This window comes from Lissotriton vulgaris, chromosome 6, assembly GCF_964263255.1.
Source record: "Lissotriton vulgaris chromosome 6, aLisVul1.2, whole genome shotgun sequence".
Classification (NCBI taxonomy): Eukaryota; Metazoa; Chordata; class Amphibia; order Caudata; family Salamandridae; genus Lissotriton; species Lissotriton vulgaris.
In genome coordinates, this window is record NC_141694.1 from 1,151,761,844 (window position 1) to 1,151,785,172 (window position 23,329).

The following is a 23,329-nucleotide window of genomic DNA, read 5'->3' on the forward strand; positions in this document are numbered from 1 at the left end:
ATCAACACCTCCTTCGACACCGCTACCTTCCCGGAGAGCTGGAAGCACGCCGAACTCAGCACTCTACTAAAGAAGCCATCAGCCGACCCCACCGACCTCAAGAACTACCGCCCCATCTCGCTGCTCCCGTTCCCTGCAAAAGTCATCGAGAAGACCGTCAACAAACAGCTGGCCGCCTTCCTCGAGACGAACGGATCCCTCGACCTCTCGCAGTCTGGCTTCCGGGCCAACCACAGCACCGAGACCGACCTGATCGCGGCAACCGATGACATCCGAGCCCTGCTCGACAAAGGAGAAACAGCGGCCCTCATCCTCCTGGACCTCTCCGCGTTCTTCGACACTGTCTGCCACCGCATCCTAGTGCAGCGCCTCAGCAACGTCGGAATCCAGGAGAAGGCACTGGAGTGGATCATCTCCTTCCTCGCCGGAAGGACACAGAGAGTCCGCCTCCCCCCGTTTAGATCAGAAGCCACCGAAGTCATCTGCGGCGTTCCTCAAGGCTCCTCGCTCAGCCCTACCCTCTTCAACGTCTACATGAGCCCCCTCGCAGCCATCGCACGCCAGCACAACCTCAACATCATCTCCTACGCCGAAGACACCCAGCTAATCCTCTCCCTCACCAACGACCCCGCCACCGCCAGAGCCAACCTACACGAAGGGATGAAAGAGGTAGCCGAATGGATGAAGAACAGTCGCCTGAAACTAAACTCGGACAAGACGGAAGTCCTCATCCTGGGATCTTCACCCTCCGCCTGGGACGACTCCTGGTGGCCCCCCGCCTTAGGCAGCGCACCCAAACCATCAGACCACGCACGCAACCTGGGCTTCATCCTGGACTCCTCCCTCTCCATGACCAGACAAGTCAACGCCGTCTCCTCGTTGTGCTTCAACATCCTGCGCATGCTACGGAAGATCTTCCGGTGGATCCACACCGAGACCAGGAAGACGGTCACCCAGGCCCTCGTCATCAGCCGTCTGGACTACGGCAACTCCCTCTACGCTGGAACCACCGCCAAACTCCAGAAGAGACTCCAGCGGATCCAGAACGCCTCAGCACGACTCATCCTGGACATCCCCCGCCGCAACCACATCTCCGGACACCTCAGAGACCTGCACTGGCTCCCGGTCAACAAGAGAATCACCTTCCGTCTCCTCACCCACGCACACAAAGCCCTACACAACCAAGGTCCAGGATACCTCAACAGCCGCCTCAACTTCTACGCTCCCAAACGCCAGCTTCGATCGACCGGCCACGCCCTCGCCGCCGTCCCCCGCATCCGAAGAGCCACCACAGGGGAAGGTCCTTCTCCTACCTCGCCGCCAAGACTTGGAACTCCCTCCTGACCCACCTCCGCCTGACCCAGGACCACCTCGCCTTCAGGAAGCAGCTCAAGACCTGCCTGTTCGAGCAGTAGCGGACCCCCCCCCCCTTTCCCTAGCGCCTTGAGACCCTCCGGGTGAGTAGCGCGCTTTATAAATGCTTTGATTGATTGATTGATTGAATGAAAGCCGCAGAGAGATCTAATAGCACCAGTAGGGTGGACTGTCCTCTATCTAGTGCTAGCCTAATAATGTCCCTGACAGCCACTAGGGCTGTCTCAGTACTATATTTCCGCCTAAAGCCTGATTGTGACACATCCAGGCAATCTGACGCTTCGACATACGCTGATAAATGCTTGTTAATGTGTTTTTCCACCATCTTGCTCAGGAGCGGTAAGAGGGATATAAGTCGCAAGTTAGATAGATCTTTCATAGAGGCCTTGGTGTTTTTGCGTAGTGGAATGACCTGTGCTGCCTTCTATTCAGAGGGTAAATAGCCTTCCTTTAATGATGCATTAAAAAAGGAACAGATAGGAGCGGACAACTGTTTTTAAAGGCTTGCCCATATTTTGGCTGGTATAACATAGAGAGGGGAGCCTGATCTGACAGTATGTAATAAGGCTTCCACCTCTTCACAGGTCAAGGGGGGAAACTTGTCAGAGGTGTCCCCTTCATGTCAGGGAGGTGTTCATATGTTATGTCCGGACTCTTGTTACCAGCTGTAAGGATTTTATCATAAATAGCCTCTATTTTCAGCTCAAAATATTCCCCAATGGTGTCGCATGAAGCTTGGGAGGGGGGTTCTTGCAGATCACACGCTTTAGGATTCTTAAAGGACTTGAGGATCTGGTACAATAGTTTAGGGGCGCTCCCTGCCTGGGTTAATTGCAAAGCGATTAAAGTCTTCCAAACGATTTAGATATTTTTGTGGTATTGGGCGAGGAGATGCTTATATTTTTCTTTTTTTTTTTTTTTTTTTAAATATATTTATTAAATTTTTCATAAAATTTTCCACACATTCCAGCGTATGTTTACAACACCTTTCAATTTCATATGTTTACAGCACATTTCAGTTTCACAGGTGGTTATATATACAATTCATTATTTATACAATTTTTATATCACAAGCAGATGTACTAACATAAAACAAGACATTTCCCCATATTTTCTTATACTATTCTAGGTTTATCCTACTGGATTTCCACATCGTAATGGGTTGCCATATTTTTTTCCCTAATGCCTTAGCCCTTCTACCTTTCCTATCGTATATTGCCTTTTCTAGATTATAGATATTGAGAAGGGAGGCCATCCACTCTGAAAATAGAGGGGGAGCCTTATTCAACCAATTCCTTGCAATACAGATACGAAGCACTGCAATTGCAACAAAAATAAACTCAACCGGAATAGCATCTTCCATGCTTGCCACCCCCAAAATAATTAATTCATCAACTAGTTTAATCTTAATATTGAGTATTTTATCAAAAAATTCTTCTATAGCTTTCTTCAAGGTAAATAATTGTGGGCACTGTGAGAACATGTGTACAATATCTGCCCCACTCGCGTTGCAACGCGGGCATGTTATTCCTGCTGTCCCTCCCCACTGGGCAATTCTCTCCGGTGTATGGTAAAGTGAGAACACTGTTTTATAGTGCTGGGATTGGAGGGTTGCCGAACGTAGCACTGTTCTACCCAAATTCAATGACTCCTGAAAAGTTTCTAAGCCTGATCCCAACTTTTCAATCCATTTCTGTGAAAATTTTTCCCTGTCATCTGGTTTGCTTTCTTTCAGTTCTATATAAAGGTGCCTTATCGTACATTTGACAGTTGTTTCAATATAATCCATCATTTTGCATTGTCCCATCCCTACCGGGCCGCCTTGTTTTTGTATTAGAAAGCTCCTGACTTGGAGGTATTTGTAAAAACTATTTTGCTCTAATCCAAATTTTGCTTTGAGTACCCCAAACAGCTCTATATTACCCTGTCTATCCAGTAAATTCCCTATTTGTACTATGCCTTTATTACACCAGTCATGCATAGTGGCGTCCTTAAAAATCTCCCTCGGCAGTGAACTGTTTGTGTATAGTCTTGTATAGTGGTTAAATCTACCTAGCCCAAGTTTTTTAGCCACCCCTTTCCACACCCTATATACTGCCTTTAGAGTCTTAAATCTTGTATGCTTGAAGTACGTGAATTCAGTTGTATTTAGGAATCCATTCTCTACCTCTTCACCTAATAATAAGGCATATACATTGGGTAATCCTGTGTTAGTGCCCGGCAATTGTTCCAAACCTCCTCCACCTATTAACACCTTACTATACTGTAATACTGTGGCCCAGTAATACAGCCTAAAATCCGGTGCCCCCCAGCCCCCTTTTTCTCTATCCATTGTTAAGTGTCTATAAGCTCTTCTTGTTCTTCCCTTAACCCAAATAAATTTATTCAGAATTGATTCTAATTTACTAAACCAAACATTTTCAAAAAATAAGGGGATGGATCTGAATAAATACAGAACTTTGGGGAATGTTATCATTTTAATGACGTTAATTCGACCCATTAAAGTCAGATGTAAGTTATTCATTCTTTCTGTGTTTATTTTAATTTTTCCCAGTAGCGGACTCATATTGAATTCTACTAATCTGTCTAATTCAGTTGTAATCTTCACCCCTAAATATGTCACAACAGGAGTTATTCTTATATCTTGGTAGTTTACCTGGTTGTTTTGTATTATTTGTGTTTTTCCCTTATTTAAAGAATAGCCAGAGAATATGCCAAACAATACAGCCTCCTGTTCAATTTCTATTATAGCTGACCCTGGGTCTGGTGTAACCACTGCCACGTCATCTGCGTATGCAAGTGTCTTATATGCCTGGCCGTGAATTTCAATCGGGAGGATTTTAGGGTTTCCTTCCAGTCTTCGCAAAAAAGAATCTATATATAAGGCAAATAAGAGTGGTGAGGCCGGGCAACCCTGTCTTGTGCCGCGCTTTATACATATTTCCTCTGTATACCCTCTATTAATCCTCACCCTAGCTGTTGGAGCTACATAAAGTGCTTTTATTGCCTCTATATAACCTGCCCCTATCCCAAACCACTCCAAGGCTTTCCACAGATAGCCCCAGGATACCCTGTCAAAGGCCTTCTCCGCATCCAAGAAGATGGCCGAGGCAGGATCTCCTGCGGCTCCTGTGACATCCAAAATGGTAATCATCCTCCTTGTGTGTTCCGTGGTCCCTTTACCCGGTATGAAACCGTGTTGCGTTGTATACACCATCCCCTCTATTACCCTGCTAAGCCTTTGTGAGAGAGCCTTAGAATATATTTTTGCATCCGCATTCATAAGGGTAATTGGTCTATATGAGGCAGGATCCAGATGCGGTTTATTCTTTTTCAGAATAACTACGATACTTGCGCCGGCCCATGATTGTGGCGTATTTTCCCTTGTCTGTGCATGCCTCAGAGTTTCTAACATATCTACTCCCAATGTGTCCCAAAACGTCCTGTAAAATTCTGCCGGGATTTGGTCAGGTCCTGCGGCCTTTCCCGAGGGAAGTTTCAATACTGCGTTTTGTATTTCACCCAATGTTAATGGTGTTTCCATGGCCTCTTTATCTTCTATTGTCAGTTCCTTGTGAGGGATTCCCGCCAAATATTCCGCTATTTCCTCTTCCTTACTATCCATGTCCTGGTCATACAGTTCTGAGTAAAATTCTCTAAACGCCTCCCTCACATCTTCTACCTTAGTTACTATCCCCCCCCTTTTATTTTTGATTTCTTTGATTTCCCCGGCTGCCAGATCTTGTCTCGTGCGCACTGCCAACATATGCCCGACCCTCTCGTTGAATTCATAGCACCTTTCCTTTTTTGCTAAATAATTAGCTGCTGCTTTATTAGCCAATCTCTCCCCAGTCTCTGCCTTTTTCAATTCTATTTCTAATAGGGTCTGCTCCAGAGGTTCCTGATTCATGACCAGCTGAATGAGTTTTTGTTCTAAGTTCTTTAACTCCTGTAGCCTACTGACTAACTCCATTTTCTCTTTTTTACTCCTGTACAGAGTGTAGGCCAGCGTTTCCCCCCTTATCCCAGCTTTGAATGCATCCCAGACCATGCCTGAAGCTGCCGTGCCTCTATTTACCTCCCAGAACTGTGTAATCCATATCTTCATTCTGCTGATATAGTCCTCCTCCTTGAGCAGCCCCCTTTCGAATGTCCAGTTGTATTCCTTGCGACTAGTGCTATGATTTTGGGAAATAGTCAACACCAATGGGTTGTGGTCTGAGGAGACCCGTGGTATCATCTCTATCTTTACTTCTGGAACTAAGGGGCTAGAGACTAAGAAGTAATCTAGTCTGGCTATGCTTTTATGGGGGGCGGAATAGAAAGTGCTACCTGTCCCCATAGGGTTATATGCCGCCCATACATCCACTAATGCATTGTTATTCATTAGGTTGACAATGGCCTTTCTTGTTCTCTTCTTGCGATCTCCCTTCATCCCCCCTCCCAACATACCCAATCCTGTTAACCCATTGACATTAAAATCTCCGCACAAGATTATCGGTTCAGGCCATAATGACAGTTCAGTATCTATTAATTCAAATATGTCCGGTTCATCTTCATTAGAGCCATATACAGAAACAATTGTGTAACAGCATCCACCTATCTCTCCTTCTATCATTACCCATCTACCGTTAACATCTTCCTTCTTTCTTTTTACTACCATTAGTCCTTTTCTTGCCAGTATAGCCACTCCTTTTATTTTAACATCTTGCAGAGTGTGTGCTATGACTTCGAACCCTAGCTGATCTATAAGATACCTATCGCTCCCTCTCACATGCGTTTCCTGAAGACATATAAGATCTAATTTTAATAGTCTACACATGGCCGCTACTTTCTGCCTTTTCCCGCCATCATTCAAACCACAGATGTTAATCGTAGCAATTCTTACTGCCATCTGCTTTTAAAGAAAAGCCCACATGCTAATTCCTCTAGATTTTCTGCTGCCACCTTTGCGTGTCTGTATAACTTCTTATTTTGTGCTGAATATATCCATACCTGTTTACCACCACCGTGCTGCCTCCCCCCCCTCCCCTCCCTCCCCCACCCCCCCCTGTCCTCCCTCCCCTTCCTAACCCCCCCCCTGTTACGGGCAAATAGGTCAATACTGACCTATGTGTGGCTGCTCGCTGCAGTAGTGTCGCTTCCCTTCTCCCTCCCTAGTAACCCATGTTATCCTATACAGTATACAAAAATGCCTACTGTTTCCCACATGTATCTTATGCTGGTTCTGATTCCCTACTCTTCCTATCTTTCTGAGACTCTGTAATTTCTGCAAGATACTCGCCCGCCTTTACTTCCGAGAAGAACATCCGGGTACGGCCATTTGTAACAACCTTTAACTTGGATGGATACATCAAGTAAGCTTCGGAGCCCTGTCGTTGGAACGGAGTGATAAGCTGTCTAAGTTTCCACCTCCTTTCAACGGTCGTGTGACAAAAGTCTGGTCTTGTGAAGAATGTAATCCCTTCAACTGATTTTTTCCTGTCTGGTCTCGCAGTCTCCAGAATCTCCTGCCTAGCCAAAAAATTCCCAAAAAAGACTAGCATAGCCCTAGGAAGACCATTTTGGCCGCTGCCTCTTCCTGCCTTCTGTGTCAGTGGGAATCTGTGTGCTCTCTGCACTTCCAGATCCCACTGCCACTGTGCCTCCGGGTAAGCATCTTTTAGTAATTTAATCATAAACCCCCTCGGGTCTTTTCCTTCAAGTCCTTCCTCTAGGCCCAGAAAGCGTAGGTTATTCCTCCTTTGTCGATTCTCGAAATCTTCCAGTTTCCACTGCAAGTCCTCAATCACCTTCCCTTGCTCAGTTCTTACGCTTTTCCAATCTGCAACTACATCCTCAAGCCTTCCGGTTCTTTCTTCAACTTGTTCCACTCTGCCTTCCACTTCCACATATTTCCTATTCATTTTCCTGATACTTGTTTGTATTTTCTTAGTGTCCTGCCTTGCACGTCTGCTTTCTAAGCGGGCTTCTAAGTGCATTTGCTTCAACATAGAGAACATACCATCCAAAGTAGCTTGAGGTGGGGCATCATTCGGGTCATTTAAGGGGTAACTCTCAGACGCAGCACCCAGATCTTGCTCCTGATACATTTTGGAAGCACTACCATAGTCCCATAGCAGTTTCCGATTTGTACTTGTTGCTGCTCTATCCATCTCTCTGTCACGCCTTATCATAGTTCTTCTTCTTCTCTTTTGTGTTTCCTTGTCTCTGCGTTCACTAGATAGAGATTTTCCTGACTCTGACCCTGATGAGAGATCTGTGGTTGAAACCTCCTCCTCTGACCCCAATAATGAAGAATCAGACCCCTCAGTCACTGAATAGAATTTTTCCCCTTCTGGAGAGCGTAATCTTCTCCCTTTGGCCCCTTTTGTATAGCTCTGGACACTCTGAATACTTTTCATGCTCCCCCAGTTCGATTGTGCCATTACAGTCCTATCCACAGGTGTTGGCGCTAGTTCTACTTCCAACAGAGCCTCAAGCATTTGAGCATTATTGCTATTAGTGTTATTAGTATTGTTATCAAGATTTACCGTTTCAGCCTGCTCTTGCTCCTTTGTCTGCCCATTACTAGGCTTGCAGGTACTGTTGCTGTTGTTCATCGTCATCTCCTTGCTGGTTTCGCTGCCAGCACTGTTGCTCCTGTCACTCCTGGGTTTGTTAGCACTAGCGTACTCGCCAGCCTTCTCCACTCGTTGTGCAGCTCCCGCCTGAAGCGTAGGCGTCTCAGCCCCTGGTTGCCTAGCAACCGCCGTGCTTGCGTCCTCGCGGTCGGCGAGCTCGGTTTCCGCGTTTGGATCTGTGTTTACTCCTGGAGCACCGCCGGCGACCGATACAGATTGCTGCTGCTTGCCTGCAAATGCCTCGGTGACTGTAGGCTGCCGCAAGTCTCTGCTGGAGGTGGGTGCCATGCTCGCGGTGATCATGTGTTTTGCTGCTCCGCTCTCCGATTGAGAGCGCCTCTGTTGTGCCGACCCTTTGCCTCCAGAAATCTCCGTTGTTATTGTTTGGTTAGGTGCTTTGATCTCCGCCTTAGCATCGGCTTTTTCTTTCTCCTTTACGGACTTCTCGCCTTTCTTAGGCTGCATCTTTTGCGTAGCGCCGCTCAAGGTATTAGCTGTTGTTGCACGTTTATTCTGCGTTGTTTTGGGTATCGTGCCTGTGCGATGTGCCATTCTCACGGCTGCAGTGACACCATAAACCAACGACTTCTTAAGATGCTTGAAGCAGAAAGATCCCAAGGTTGAAAGCACCTTTTGTAGTGCTTTAGTGCCTAGGCTTGTGGCTCCTTTAGTAGCTCCTTTCACTCGCAGTATGCCTTGGAGAATCAGCATAATTTACTTCTTAAGTCCAGCCATTTACTCTCTGAGGCAGGGAGAAGGGATTACTGCGACCGCTCTCTACCACAGCATGGCGGCCATCTTGCCCCCCTCTTATATTTTTCTTTATCACCAATATCGTGGGACCTTCTCCACCTCCTTTCAAGATTTTTGCAGTGTCCTTTCTCAATTCGTAGTTCCACAGTAAACCAAGCTGCTTGTTGGGGGGAATTCACAAATGTGAGATGAGTTTTGTAAAAATAATATCCAAGGTGTGGCCGGCTGTATGAGTGGGGCCATCATTAATCTTGGTTATATATAGAGCCGCAAGATCAGCAAGGAGAACCATTACTTCCGTATTGTCCACGCACTCACTATGTATATTAAAAATCTCCAAGTAGGAAAAAGTTTTTGGTAGATATAGCCTGCGGCGCTATAAGTTCCAAAACTTAGTAGAGAAATTTCCAATAGGGCCTGGGGTGATAGACTAGGGCTCCCTTCCAGCTCAACTGTGGGGTGAGATCTAACCGGAAAACTATAATTTCAATTTTTTCATTACTTAGTTCCTCCAGAACAGTAGCCCAATCTGTATATACAATGGCTATCCCTCCTCCCATTTTGTATTGTCTATCTAGCCTTTGTATCTTTTAGCCTTCGGGGAGTGCCACCGAGATTACAGGTGTGGAGCTAGGCTTTAACCATGTCTCAGTCAGGAAGCCTAAGTCTGGCTTCTCTGAATCAAGCATATCACTTCTCTTCCCTCTTTCTGCAGCTCACTCTTTTATGAGCACATCTCTTGCCTCTTTATGCACCTCTCTTGCCTCTTTCTGTCCCTCTCTTGCCTCTTTCTGCACCCCACTCTCTTCTTTATGCACCTCTACAGCCTCTGTCTGCACTTCTCTTGCCTCTTTCTGTAGCTCACTCTTCTGGCTGTACCTCTCTTCCCTCTTTCCGCACCTCTCTTCCCTCTGTCTGCAGCTCTCTTCCCTCTTTCTGCAGCTCCATTTCTTCTTTCTGCACCTCTTTTGCCTCTTTCTGCACCTCTCTTGCCTCTTTCTGCACCTCTCTTGCCTCTTTCTATACCTTGTCACTCTTTCTGCACCTCTCTTGCCTCTTTCTGCACTTCTCTTGCCTCTGTCTGCACTTCTCTTGTATCTTTTTGTGCCTCTCTTGCTTCTTTCTGCACTTTTCTTGTTTCTTTCTGCAGCTCACTCTCTTCTTTCTGCACCTGTCTTGCCTCTTTCTGCACCTCTCCCGCCTATTTCTGATCTTCTCTTGCCCCTTTTGCACCTCTCTCTCTTCTTTGCGCCTTTCTCCGTGTTTCTGCATCTCTCCTTCCTGCACCTTTCTTCTTTCTGCACCTCTCTTGCCTCTTTCAGCACCTCACATGCCTCTTTCAATACCTCTCTTGCCTCTTTCTACACCTCTTGCTTCTTTCTGCACCCCTCTTGCCTCTTTCTGAACCGCACCTCTCTTGCCCATATCTGATCCTCTCTTGCCTCTATGCACTTCTCTCTCTTCTTTCTGTGCTTTTCTCTGTGTTTCTGCACCTCTCCTTCCTGCACCTTTCTTTTCTGCACCTCTCTTGCCTCTTTCAGCACCTCACATGCCTCTTTCTGCACCCCTCTTGCTTCTTTCTGAACCTCTTTTGCCTCCTTCTGCAGCTCACTCTCTTCTTTCAGCACCTCTCTTGACTCCTTCTGCACTTTTATTTTATTTATTTATTTATTTTCATACTTATATAGTGTCTGAATCACCCCGTAGGGATATCTCTGCGCTTGCGGGCGAGTAGTAAAAAAACTAGTACTGTGTGAAACATCTATAATAGAAATGTTTTCGAGCACTTTCTGAAATGGAAATGGTCCGTGCTCTGCCTCAGTGATAGCGGGAGTGAGTTTCAGATTTGTGGTCCATGGTAGGAAAAAGCCTTACCCCCGGTCCTGGCCTAATTAATGCGCAGGACTTTGAGAAGGGATTTATAACTTGATCCCAGGTCTCTAAGGGGGGTGTATTGACTAAGCTTCTCCGCCAAATCTGATGGCCCATTGCCCTGCACTGCCTTATGGGTGATGCAGCAGATCTTAAATTTTATCTGTTAGCGCACCAGAAGCCAGTGCAGCTGCCGCAATAGCAGTTTCGACTGAGATCTATAAGGGGCGTTCAGTACCAACCGCACTGCTGTATTTTGCACCACCTGCAAACGATCCAGCAAGGCCTCATTAGCTGATATCAGTAGGGCTTTGCAGTAATCAAAGCGGCTACGGACTAGTGACTGGATAGTACACATCCACTGAGATATTGCCAGCATGAAGGTAGAGAAGTTGGTCTGAGCTGTTGTGGAGTACTTATCATAGAAGAAGGTAAGCTGGGTGTCATCTGCATAAGATATTCGTACAGATCCATAAGTCCCCAAAATATTGGCCAGGGGAGCCATATAAATGTTGAATAAGGTAGGGCTTAGACAAGATCCTTTCGGGACTCCCTTGTTCAACATCCTGGACTTAGACCTATAAGAACCCAGGCTGACTGGGAATGGTCAGAGAGGAAACTGGTCAACCACTACAAGGCCTTTCCTTTTAACCCAGACTCCTCTAATCTCGATGAGCAAAATCTGATGGTTGACAGTGTTGAAAGCCGCAGAGAGATCTAATAGCACCAGTAGAGTGGACTGTCCTCTATCTAGTGCTAGCCTAATAATGTCCTAGGGCTGTCTCAGTACTATATTTCGGCCTACAGCCTGATTGTGACACATCCAGGCAATGTGACACTTCGACATACACTGATAAATGCTTGTTAATCTGTTTTTCCAGCATCTTGCTCAGGAGCGGTAAGAGGGATATAAGTCGCAAGTTAGATAGATCTTTCATAGAGGCCTTGGTGTTTTTGCGTAGTGGAATGACCTGTGCTGCCTTCCATTCAGAGGGTAAATAGCCTTCCTTTAATGATGCATTAAATAAGGAACAGATAGGAGCGGACAACTGTTTTGAGAGGCTTGCCGATATTTTGGCTGGTATAACATCGAGAGGGGAGCCTGATCTGACAGTATGTAATAAGGCTTCCACCTCTTCACAGGTCAAGGGGGAGAAACTTGTCAGAGGTGTTCCCTTCATGTCAGGGAGGTGTTCATATGTTATGTCCGGACTCTTGTTACCAAATGTAAGGATTTTTATCATAAATAGCCTCTATTTTCAGCTCAAAATATTCCCCAATGGTGTCGCATGAAGCTTGGGAGGGGGGTTCTTCCAGATCATACACTTTAGGATACTTAAAGGACTTGAGGATCTGGTACAATAGTTTAGGGGCGCTCCCTGCCTGGGTTAATTGCAAAGCGATTAAAGCCTTCCAAACGATTTAGATATTTTTGTGGTATTGGGCGAGGAGATCCTTATATTTTTCTTTATCACCAATATCGTGGGACCTTCTCCACCTCCTTTCAAGATTTTTGCAGTGTCCTTTCTCAATTCGTAGTTCCACAGTAAACCAAGTTGCTTGAGCCTGTCTTGACTTACCCCTAGAGGTTTTCAAAGGTGCAAGTTGGCTGATTGCAGCTTTTGCTAATGCATTAAAGCAAGCTTAACCCTTCCTCTACCTTTTCATGTCCCCCCTCCCATGATACAGGGAAGACGGCTGAAAAAGCTTCAGGGTGAATTTATGCCACTGTCTGAATTAATATTTAGAATTAGAACCCGCCTTTTTCTGGCCTCTGGGTCCCCAGATCCTAAAATTAATGAAAGCGTGGTCTGACCAGCTGACTGTTGGGGGGGAATTCACAAATGTGAGATGAGTTTTGTAAAAATAATATATAGGTGTGGCCGGCCGGCTGTGTGAGTGGGGCCATCATTAATTTTGGTTATATGTAGAGCCGCAAGATCGGCGAGGAGAACCATTACTTCCGTATTGTCCACGAACTCACTATGTATATTAAAATCTCCAAGTAGGAAAAAGTTTTTGGTGGATATAGCCTGCGGAGCTATAAGTTCCACCAACTTGGTAGAGAAATTTCCAATAGGGCCTGGGGTGATAGACTAGGGCTCCCTTCCAGCTCAACTGTGGGATGAGATCTAACCGGAAAACTATAATTTCAATTTTTTCATTACCTAGTTCCTCCAGAACAGTAGCCCAATCTGTATATACAATGGCTATCCCTCCTCCCATTTTGTATTGTCTATCTAGCCTTTGTATCTTATAGCCTTCTGGGAGTGCCACTGAGATTACAGGTGCGGAGATAGGCTTTAACCATGTCTCAGTCAGGAAGCCTAAGTCTGGCTTCTCTGAATCAAGCATATCACTTCTCTTCCCTCTTTCTGCAGCTCACTCTTTTGTGAGCACCTCTCTTGCCTCTTTATGCATGCCTCTTTCTGTCCCTCTCTTGCCTCTTTCTGCACCTCACTCTCTTCTTTATGCACCACTACAGCCTCTGTCTGCACTTCTCTTGCCTCTTTCTGTAGCTCACTCTTCTGTCTGCACCTCTCTTCCATCTTTCCGCACCCCTCTTCCCTCTTTCTGCAGCTCTCTTCCCCCTTTCTGCAGCTCCATTTCTTCTTTCTGCACCTCTTTTTCCTCTTTCTGCACCTCACTTGCCTCTTTCTGCGCCTTTCTTCCCCTTTCTGCACCTCTGTTGCCTCTTTCTGTACCTCGTCACTCTTTCTGCACCTCTCTTGCCTCTTTTGCACCTCTCTCTTGCTTCTTTCTGTACCTCTCTTGCTTCTTTCTGTACCTCTCTTGCTTCTTTCTGTGCTTCTCTTGCTTCTTTCTGCGCCTTTCTTGCCTCTGTCTGCACTTCTTATGCCTCTTTCTGCACCTCACTCTCTTCTTTATACACCTCTGCTGCCTCTGTCTGCACCTCTCTTTTCTCTTTCTGTAGCTCACTTTTCTTTTTGCACCTCTCTTGGCTCTTTCTGCACCTCGTATCCCTCTTACTGCAACTCTCTTCCCTCTTTCTGCAGCTCACTTTCTTCTGTCTGTACCTCTCTTGCCTCTTTCTGCACCTATCTTGCCTCTTTCTGCACTTCTCTTGCCTCTTTCTGCACCTCTCTAGTCTCTTTCTGCAATTCTCTTGTATCTTTTTGTGCCTCTATGCTTCTTTCTGCAGCTCACTCTCTTCTCTCTGCACCTCACGTGCCTCTTCCTTTACCTCTCTTGCATCTTTCTATACCTCTTGCTTCTTTCTGAACCTCTCTTGCCTCTTTCTGCAGCTCTCTTGCCTCTTTTTGCACTTCTCTTCCCTCTTTGTACAGCTCACTTTTTTATCATCACCTCTTTTGCCTCTTTCTGCACCTCTCTTGCCTCTTTCTGCACCTTTCTTGCCTCTTTCTGCACCTTTCTTGCCTCTTTCTGCACCTCTCTTGCCTCTTTATGGACCTTTCTTGCCTCTTTCTATACCTCTGTTTCCTATTTCTGTACCTCTTTTGCCTCAATTTTTCCAATCTTGTCTCTTTCTACACCTCTGTTGCCTCCTTCTGTACCTCTTTTGCCTTTCTGAACCTCCCTTGCCTCTTTCTGCACTTCTCTTCCCTCTTTCTGCAGCTCACTCTTTTATCAGCACCATATTGCCTCTTTATTCACCTCTCTTGCCTCTTTCTACACGCCTGTTGCCTTTCTGTACCTCTCTTGCCTCATTATGCACATCTCTTGTCTCTTTCTACACCTCTGTTGCCTCTGTCTGTACCTCTGTTGCCTTTCTGTACCTCTCTTGCCTCTTTCTGCACCACTCTTGCCTTTTTGCATATCTCTTGCCTCTCTGCAGCTCACTCTTCTTTCTCCCCTTCTCTTCAATTTTTCTGCAGCTCACTCTCTTCTTTCTGCACCACTGTTGCCTCTTTCTGCACCTCTCCCGCTTTTCTACTCAACTCTTGCCTCTTTCTGCACCTCTCTTGCCTCACCTCTCTTGCCTCTTTCTGCGCCTCTCTTGCTTTTTTCTGTACCTTTTCTGCTTTTTTCTTTACCTTTCCTGCTTCTTCCTATGCTTCTCTTGCTTCTTTCTGCTCCTTTCTTCATTTTTCTGCACTTCTCTTGCCTCTCTGCACTTCCTCTGCCTCTTTCCGCACCTATCTTGCCTCTTTCTGCACCTCATCCCGCCTTTATGCACCTCTGCTGCCTCTGTCTGCATCTCTCTTGCCTCTTTCTGTAGCTCACTCTTTTTTCTGCAACTCTTGCTGCCTCTTTCTACACCTCTCTTCCTTCTTTCTGCAGCACTCTATCCTCTTTTGGCAGCTCACTTTCTTCTTCTGCACCTCTCTTGCCTCTTTCTTTACCTCACTTGCCTCTTTCTGCACCTTGTTTCCCCTTTCTGCACCTCTCTTGCCTCTTTCTGCACTTCTCTTGCCTCTTTCTGCACCTCTTGCCTCTTTCTGTTCTTCTCTTGCTTCTTTCTCTATCTCAATTGCATCTATCTGCACCTCTCCTGCTTCTGTACTCAACTCTTGCCCCTTTCTGGCCCTCTCTTGCCTCTTTCTGCACCTCTCATGCCTATTTCTGTACCTCTCTTGCTTCTTTCTGCAGCTCACTCTTCTTTCTGCACCTCTCCTGCCTATTTCTACTACTCTCTTTCTTCTTTCTGAACATTGCTTCCTCTTTCTGAACCTCTCTTGCCTCTTGTTGCACCTTTCAACTCTTTTTGCTCTTCTCTTGCCTCTTCAGCTCACTTGCTGCTTTCTGCGCCTTTCTTCCTCTTTCTGTACATATCTTGACTCTTTCAGCACATCTCTTGCCTCTTTCTGCATCTCTCTTGCTTCTTTCTGCGGAACACTCTTCTTTCTGCACCTCTCTTGCCTTTCTACACATCTCTGGCCTCTTTCTACACCTGTCTTCCCTCTCTGCAGCTCCATCTCCTCTTTCTGCATGCCTCTTGCCTCTTTCTACACCAGTCCTGTCTCTTTCTATACCTCTCTTGCCTCTTTCTGCAGCTCACTCTCTTTCTGCACCTCTGTTGCCTCTTTCTGCTGTTCACTCTCTTCTTTCTGCACCTCTTGCCTCTTTCTGCACCTCTCTTCCCTCCGTATGCAGCTCACTCTCTTCTATCTGTACCTCTCTTGCCTCTTTTGCACATCTCTTGCCTCTTTCTGGACCACTCTTGCCTCTTTCTGCACCACTCTTGTCTCTTTCCGCCCCTCTCTTGCCTCTTTCTGCACCTCTCTTCTTTATGTATCTCTAATGACTCTTTCTGCACCTCTCTTGCCTCTTTCTGCACTTCTCTTGCTTCTTTATGCAGCTCACTTTCTTCTTTCTGCACCTCTGTTGCCTCTTTCTACACCTCTGTTGCATCTCTCTTCCCTTCTCTTGCTTCTTTCTGCATCTCACTTTCTTCTTTCTGCACCTCTGTTGCCTCTTTCTACACCTCTGTTGCATCTTTCTGCACCTCTCGTGCCTCTTTCTGCACCAGTCTTGTCTCTTTCTACATCTCTCTTGCCTCTTTCTGCTTCAGTCTTGTCTCTTTCTGCACCTCTCTTGCGTCTTTCTGCACTTCTCTTGCCTCCTTGTACACCTCTCTTGCCTCTTTCTGCACCTCACTCACTTCTTTCTGCACCTCTCTTGCTTATTTCTGGACCTCCTCTATTTCTTCTTTCTGCGCCTCTCTTTCCTCTTTCTGTGCCTCTCTTGCCGCTTTCTGCGCCTCTCTTGCCTCTTTCTGCTCCTCTCTTGCCTCTTTCTGCGCCTCTCTTGCCTCTTTCTGCGCCTGCCTCTTGCCTCTTTCTGCACCTCTCTTGCCTCTTTTCTGCACCTCTCTTGCCTCTTTTCTGCACCTCTCTTGCCTCTTTTCTGCGCCTCTCTTGCCTCTTTTATGCACCTTTCTTGCCTCTTTTCTCCGCCTTTCTTCCTCTTTATGCACCTCACTCTCTTCTTTTTGCAACTCTCTTGCTTCTTTCTGTGCCTCTCTTGCTTCTTTCCGCTTTTCTCTGGCTTATTTCTGCAACTCTCTTGCCTCTTTCATCACTTTTCCTGCTTCTTTATGCACCTTGCTTCCTCCTTTTGCCCCTCTCTTGCTTTTTTCTGGACTTGTCTGGCCTTTTTCAGTATTTTTGTTGCTTCTTTCTACACTTCTCTTGCTTCTTTCTGCGCCTTTCTTTCTCTTTCTGCACATGTCTTACCTATCCAGGTGTAGTTAGAAATTAGCATTTAAATACCTTTGAAATTCACTGAAAAAAACATAGTTTTCAAGGACGTTCTAGTTAGAAATTAGCCTTTAAAAAAAACCATAGAAAATCACTGAAAAAAACATAGATTTTAGGGACGTTATAGTCAGGTGGACATTTCACTAGTACAAAACCAGAGAAATCTGCCCATTCTAGTTAGTTGAGCTAACTATAACTCGTGCCCTTGCAATACACTGCTGATGATGTCACATATTACATCATTCATGACATGGTCAGTGACATCACTGATGATGTCTCAAATAACAGCACTGATGACATCACCCAGTGACTGTGTTTCTGTAAAGTTTAAATATGATTATATATATATATATATATATATATATATATATATATATATATATATATATATATATATATATATATATATATATATGCATGCCAAGGTGTATTGAAGAACGAGTGGGTGTATAAGTGTCTGAATGGATGATTTAGTAGACGCATGACTGACTGTATAAGTGAGTGAATAATCGTGTCTTACTGAATGCATGGGTTAGTGACTAAACTGTGTGAATGTCTGTATTAGTCTGTCAGTTGGTGTGTAAGCGCTGCATGGGTTGGTGAGTAGCTACATGAGTGTCTATATGGGTTATTGATTGGTTCTCTGAGAATCTGTATGGTTGCCTGAGTGTCTCTGTGGGTGGGTGGGGAGTGTGTGACTGCATAGATGTGTGAGTAGGTGATTCACTAGGTGTATGGGTTAAAGAGTGCATCTTGAAGGGCTGTATGGGTGAGTGTGTGTATGGGTGTGTTGGTGAGTTAATGGATGTCTCTGTGGTACTTGTGTGAGTAACTACATATGTGAAAGGCAGTATATGTGAGTGTTGGAATATATAAACGACTATGTGAAAGTGAGTGATTGTGAGAGTGGCTGTATGGATGAGTGTGTGCTTGTGTCAGTGTAAGTAAGTATTTGTTAGTATCTGTATAAATAAGTGAAGTGTGAGTGTTTAACTGTATACGTGAGTAAATGGGAGTGTGATTGATTCTTTGCATGACTGACTAGGTGTGTGAGTAACTCTATGGGTGAGTGGTGGTGCATGAGTGTCTGTATAGGTGTATGAGTGCATATGATAGTGCTGTATTGATGAGTGACTGCATGTATGAGTAACTTTATGGATGAATGAGTGGACATGTGTGTATCCCTAGGAATCAGTGAGTGGGTATGTAGTAACAGGTATTGGTAGTCTACATTTTAGAGTGGGTGTATGAAAGGTTATATTAGGGTGTGAGGAGGTGCATCAGATTATCACGTGGATGATGTCATCAGTGATGTCACTGACCAGGTCATGAATGATGTAATATGTGACTTTAGCTCAACTAACTATAACGGGCAAATTTCTATGGTTTTGTACTACTTAAATGTCCAACTTACTAACTAACTAACCAACTAATCTAGGTTTAGTTAGAAATTAGCATTTAAAAACCTTTGAAATTCACTGAAAAAAAACCATATGGTTTTTTCAGTGAATATAAATATATATATATCCAAACAACATCCCCTCACTTCCAAGCAGGCTCAAGGGACACAGCGGGGCTTCAAGAAGACTTTTATCAAAGGAAAAGGGCATAGCGCATTTCAGCAAATGCCTTCATCAGTTGCCATTTCCTTTTTGTGAGTCTCTAAATAACAAGTTCTTATTTAAACGCCTCCTTCCATATGGTAGGGAGCGCACCTGGACCACGTTTATCCAGCGGTAGTTTGAGTAGCAGAAACTACTGGCCCCACAATGCAGTGTATTGTAGCAGAGTGCTGTGGAGACTCTTGTTTGTGCTTGTGGTGTCAGGGAGGGAACTCGAAAAACAGTTAAAATAAAAATCATTGTGTCCCCTACTTTCAGCACGCTGTTCCCTCAGCTGTGAAAAGCTGAACACGCCTGTGCAGTGACTGCGTCTTTTCATGTCGTCATGGACCTGCTTCTGCTGGCAGTTTCTTCACCTCCTGAGGTAGGGTGGCGGGCCATGGAAAATCCTAAACCTCAGAAAATAATACCACTCCTTCCCAGCAAATGTCATGGCCTCTTAATGAAAGGGTCCCTTGTGCGCGATGCTGGAACCACGCAAAACATCCAAATAAAATCCCCTTACTTCCGAGCAGACTCAAGGGACACAGCGGGGCTTCAAGGTGATTTTTTATTAAAGAAAAAAGCCATAACGCGCTTCAGCGACTGCCTTCATCAGATGCCATTTCCTTCAATGCAGTCTCTCAAGAACAAGTTCTAAAATAAGCGCCTCCTTCCATATATAGCAGCCCCCCCCAGGATATTGCGGCATAGATTTGCAAATTTAGCGGCACTAAAATGGAAACTTAGCGTCACAAAAATGGAAATTTAGCGGCAATATTGTGGCACTTCATTTTAATTGAAATCATTCCTTTTCAGCCGTGAATCAATGTAAACAGATTTAGCAGAGTTTTCCACTTTGAAATAGGCATTTTTAAAGTGTTTGTTGCTCTACAGAAGCACAGCTCCAATCTGCACCTCGTGAGAGGGGGCCCTATTTCTCCCCCGGGTGTGCTAGCACCCATGTATGCACCCGTGCCGGGGCACCGCTGCCTCCTGGACCCTTCCACAATATGCTACACCTGTGGGCCAAGAGGAGTGTTTGCCTCAGGCCAGAGTGAGTGTTCTTCTATACCGATCTGCATGTCTCCATATCCACTTGACTTAGGTTTGGAATGAAGTCCGCAATTAAGTAACAGCAGAGGGGTGTGTGCAGGGCTTTAAGTAGGATGAGAAAACTGGGGGGTCTCTCATAGAGGAGTGGCCGATGTAATTAAGGACGTGGCTTAAAACACTTAAGCTAAAAATCTGCACATAGTATAGTGTGCTGCCCCAAATGGTATTTTGCTGCTTGCATGCAATTGATGACCTGCATATGTCTGCACTCCAGTGCTCCCTCTGATAGATAATCTGACGCAGAAGGCTCCCATGGCTGGAAACTGACTTGCTCTCTCATTAATCGAAATGGGACTTGTAATGCAAACGTCGCCTCTCACAGCTTGGCCAGGAGGAAGGAGATATTGGACGGTGAACGTAATGACGTGTACCCGCACATCCAGTAAAAGGGCATTGTTTGTTTTCTGTCTCACTGTAGACACTTTTTTGTAAATATCGCAGCCAAAATTGTATATATTGCAGCCATCGCGATAGTTGGATGATTTTGCAATTTTTGCGTGAATCGTGAAATGCTGAGAGAAAGAGACAACCTGACCATGTGAGCTGTGGTACTAAACCCTGACACTCCACACTACTTATGCAGATGAAAATTATTCAAGTGGCTCATCCCCACTATGATGGGAACGGGAGAACCCTGCACTTGTTCACCTTACAGTGCCAACATCTTCCGCAAAGCAAGGGTTTACGTCTCCCCGCCCTGTGTCAATGTTACATTGTGTCTCTATGTGACCAAGCATATAGTGCTGCCAGAAATGTTGTATCTGTGCTCCACTTCTCCCTCTGTAGAATGGTGCATAGCATCGGTAAGAAGCGTCCTCAGTAGTACAGTTATCATACTCTCTCATTACGGTGTCATCCACTTTCATTTGATTAACGGCTGGGCCCATCCTCTGCACCTCAGGGCCAGAGTCACCTAAATTGTTGTCCTTGTTAGATCAGGTGTCATGCTCACCTCACCGTCAATGGAGTGTGAGTGGAGTCTGCAGCGCATCATTTGACACTAATATTTCGGTCTTCACTGCGTTATCTTTCTGTGTGGTGGGCATTGCCAGGCTGCCGCCTTCTGGCCCATGGACCAGTAGCTGTACCCAGGCTCGTTCTTTCAGACTCCAAGCATTGTTCGGCACTGTCCCATGCTGCTGAGTCTTCTGTGAAGAGTGATCCTCCATTAGCTATAATGAAGGGCGTTTCCGGGAACAGCAGTGTGTACTTCAGAGCTAACAAGCTGGCCTTCTTCATGACCATCAGGAATGATGGTCGTTGCTGCTAAACTGCAGTGGTGTAATCTAGGAGAACGAATGTGTGTCCCCCTAACTGAAGAGTTCTTTGTGCCTGCTGCAGTTGTGTAGTTTAGAACTAATGAGTGTCCCCTAAACATGAATAGTTCTTTGTACCTGCTTCAGTGGTGTAGTCCAGAACTAATGAGTGTCCCCTAAACCTGAGGAGTTCATTGTGCCTTCTGCAGTGGTGTAGTCTAGGAAAATTAGTGTGTGTCCCCTAAACCTGAAAAATCCTTTTGCCCGCTGCGGTGTTATAGTCTAGAACAAATGCGTGCCCCGTAAACCTAAAGTGTTCAGTGAGAACCACATTAGAGCGCCCTCACAGAGCCAAAATATCAACAAAAGCTGAGAAAAGTAGAGGTAGAGTGTGAAAAAGCCGATTTTATAAGGGAAAGGGTGGATTTTCAATATGAAAATGTGCATTTCAGGACACCACCACATTGGTGATTGTCATGCCTAATTAGGATGGGGCGTCTGCTGCTCTTTGTCCCTACATGGGCCTGCCATGTGAGGTATGTAGGTCGGGGGTTATGGTTAATTCACAGTGGGCCTGACAGTGAGCTCTAAATGTGCCGTGTGGTCCTCCCACAGGAGAGCAAATGCCTTAGCATCTGATGACCTGGCAGTGGCGGTGGACCTCTGTAAGTGAGCACCTTAATCTATCGCCAAGGTTTGGGTACTACCAGATGCTCTGAATTCAAAAACATAGCTATTGTGTTTAGAGCCTTTCAACTCGATAAACACCAGCATGGTAGTGGCTGTATCCGTATGTGCCCCATCTGTCTAATGCAATCTATGGTTTCACTGGTGATGGCCATATATAGGCTGAAGATGTGATTGACCCACCCCCTCTCTGTTCATTAGATGGCTAATGGTTCTAGCAATGCCTTGGTTTTTATTTATACTTTTGAGATATGAGGAGCAATAGAGCGAAAAGTCTGTTGATGTGCTACTTCTGCCTGTGGAAGCATAACATAGGCTCTGTATCCCTTTGATGTTCTAATTGCCCCTTCACTATTTCGTAGCCACCAGTCTGTACGTTCATTTGCCATGTTGAATTGAATTGTCTGAATTACCCTGCTGGAACAGGACCATTCAGGCGAAGGGTGGGGTGACAAAACACCCACATGCTAACAACGAGAACCCTGAATTGTCATAAAGAAAAAAGTGTATGGCTTGGTAGCACATCATAACTACCAAAATAACCTCTAACTCTACACTCTGTACTATATCTACTGCCGTTTATTTTTGTCAGCACCTTTTATTTACCGAATCGTGCACCTCTTAACCAATTTCTTAAGTCCATTTCTGATTATGCTTCCCCTTTAATGTGTGTTTGTGGGCAAAAGCACATATTACAAAATTACAAGAAATTTCACAGTGTGCGTGACAGGAAATTGAGGAATTTCAGCTCAGTCCAGGCCTGCGCAGACTATGCCTGAATATACATGTCTCTTAAAAATGCAATGAAAATCTAGTGGTTCAAAAAAGTAAGCATCTGTGTTTTACTTGAGTTTACCAATGTTTACAGATACCATCTCTTTAATTATTTTTCAATGATCATGTGGAAGACTGCTTGTAACATATATTGCTTTTATTTTCCGCAGAGTCCTTCGTGTCGGTGGAACCATTGTTTTACTGCTTAGTCTAGAGCTCTATAAGCAGGTGGGACTTCATGTTTCTGGCATTCTCAATAATGCCAGACCTCCGACTGCTGCCAGGGGGGAAACAAGTGGAGGCGAAATGATGACCAATGCCAACTATGAGGAGAGACAGGGGAATTCAAGCAACAGTAGCACTGGGAGCCAGAGTCTGCGTTTGAGATGTTTGCTACCAGTGGAATCGCATTCTGTTAGTCTTGGTGTGACTGAAGCCTGCATATTAAAATGTAAAAAGATAGCTACACCACCTGTCCAGTGAAGCTCAAGAAATCCATTGCAAAGTTGTACCTCCATACTGCCCTTCGGTCTGTTGCTGCTACACCACATTCAATAGGCCGTTCCCAATTACAAACCTTTGCACTCTGAGTAATACTTTCTTTGTGTTATTGCCCTCTGCCTATGATCCGTGATCACAGAATTTATGTTTTTATATTTGTTTTTAATTTTCTGTATATTGAGCTTTTAGCAGCGACAAACATCGAAAGAAAAGCCCCCAAGCTCTGCCACAAACAGTCATAGAAGTTATAGATTGATTAAGAAGATCATCGATAGTTACATTCACAGCAAACAGTTTACAACACTAGGGTATGGGCTTTATCCCCACACCGTAGCAGAGCATGACATGACCGACCTCCTTCGCACCAAGTAGTTCTTTATTCATATGCATGTTATCGTTCAACGTCAATGGTTCATGGGTGTTTCAAGGTCTTGCTTGGCCAGGCATGGGGCGTTCTACAGTTGTCACCTGGTGTCATGACACTGTGCCACAGTGAGCAGTGTCCCTGCTGTGGAGTGTGTGATCCATTTGAGGAGTCCCCCCCCTGCTCCTCCCTATTTTGTCTGAAGCAGAACGGGACTGCTAGAGAA

At 45.3% G+C, this 23,329-nt stretch overlaps 1 protein-coding gene across 2 annotated transcripts in view; it reads left to right on the forward strand.

The window, feature by feature from the left end:
- The window catches only part of THUMPD2 (THUMP domain 2 tRNA and snRNA guanosine methyltransferase), a 268,497-nt gene extending 245,668 nt beyond the window's left edge, over positions 1-22,829 (forward strand). For both annotated transcript variants that reach the window (XM_086927226.1, XM_086927227.1), the window contains one exon: positions 22,409-22,829. In XM_086927226.1, the coding sequence (XP_086783352.1) occupies positions 22,409-22,721 (313 nt within the window). In that variant the 3' untranslated portion in view covers positions 22,722-22,829. The remainder of the gene's footprint in view (positions 1-22,408) is intronic.
- Positions 22,830-23,329: the final 500 nt, after the last annotated feature.